The 1,284-nt window shown below is 48.1% G+C and overlaps 1 protein-coding gene across 1 annotated transcript; it reads left to right on the top strand.

Moving 5' to 3' along the window:
* Window positions 1-34: 34 nt before the first annotated feature.
* On the top strand, window positions 35-1,262 carry LOC106002409 (primary amine oxidase, liver isozyme-like; the record flags this gene model as incomplete). The annotated part of the gene is made up of 2 exons (XM_013037292.1): window positions 35-233; window positions 1,122-1,262. Coding segments are annotated over exons 1-2 (340 nt in total), but the record flags the coding sequence as incomplete, so codon positions are not given.
* Window positions 1,263-1,284: the final 22 nt, after the last annotated feature.

Genomic DNA, 1,284 nt, shown 5'->3' with positions numbered 1-1,284 from the left:
GGAGACTGTGTTAGTGGTCAGATCTGTTTCTACCATGCTCAACTATGACTATGTGTGGGATATGATCTTCCATCCCAATGGGGCCATAGAAGTCAAGGTCCACACCACGGGCTACATCAGCTCAGTGTTCCTCTTCGGTGATGCCCTAAAGTATGGAAACCGAGTTGGGGAGCACACGCTGGGCACAGTTCACACCCACAGTGTTCACTTCAAGGTGGATCTGGATGTGGCAGGTAAGACATCCTGATAGGAGTAAGGGGATCGGAGGATGCTCCTTGTCCAGCTGTAAGTTTTCATCTGAAACATTAAACATACAAAAGCATATGATGTAGATATGCAATTTATAATTTGGGTACCTGTGGCTCAGGCATGGAATTCTAGCTACTTGGGAAGCTGAGATGAGGAGGATAGTGATTTGAGGCCAGCCCTGGCAGAAAAGTTCTTGAATCCCCATCTCAAGTCATAGTAAAGCACGGTTGTCCATGGTAGTCATTCTAGGTACTGGGGAAGCTAAGGTTCAGAAGATTGAGGTTTCAGGCCAGCACAGAAAAATTCACAAGATTCCATCTCAGTGGAAGAAGCAGAGCATGGTCATGTGCACCTATCATCCCAGCTATAAAGAAAAGCCTGAAATAGAAGAATAATAGACCAGAGAGCCTGGCAAAAAATCACACCCTATCTCAAAAACAATTACTGTTACTGGGCACTGGTGGCTCACAACTGTAATTCTAGCTACTTAGGAGATTTAAATCTAAGCCAGCACAGGCAGAAAAGTGTGTGTTACTCTTATCACCAGAAAGCCAGGAATGGAACTGTGGCTCAAATGGTAGAGGACTAGCCTTAAGAAAAAGTGTTCAGGGACAGTGCCCAGGCCCTGAGTCCAAGCCCCAGAAGTGGCGTGTGCGCACTCACATGCACACACACACACACACACACACACACACACACACACATATTACTAGAAATGCCATAAGAGAGAAAGGCTTTCTCCAAATCTTTGGAGAGGGGGTGATCTTGGAGGGAGAGAAGGGAAGGAAGAGGTGTCCTCATGCTAGGTGGGGGCAGAGATCATACAGGGATGGTTTGGCTGCATGACCATCTCTCTCATTTACCTCACACAGGACTAGAGAACTGGGTCTGGGCAGAGGACATGGCCTTTGTCCCTACAGCAGTGCCCTGGAATCCTGAATATCAGATACAGAGGCTGCAGGTGACCCGGAAGCTGCTGGAGACAGAGGAACAGGCTGCTTTCCCCATGGGAGGTCCCATCCCCCGCTACGTGTA

The sequence above is a fragment of the Dipodomys ordii genome, unplaced genomic scaffold, assembly GCF_000151885.1.
Source record: "Dipodomys ordii isolate 6190 unplaced genomic scaffold, Dord_2.0 Scaffold10047, whole genome shotgun sequence".
NCBI classification, from domain to species: Eukaryota; Metazoa; Chordata; class Mammalia; order Rodentia; family Heteromyidae; genus Dipodomys; species Dipodomys ordii.
The sequence above is the reverse complement of the archived record's forward strand: the minus strand, read 5'-3'. Positions and strand labels throughout refer to the sequence as shown.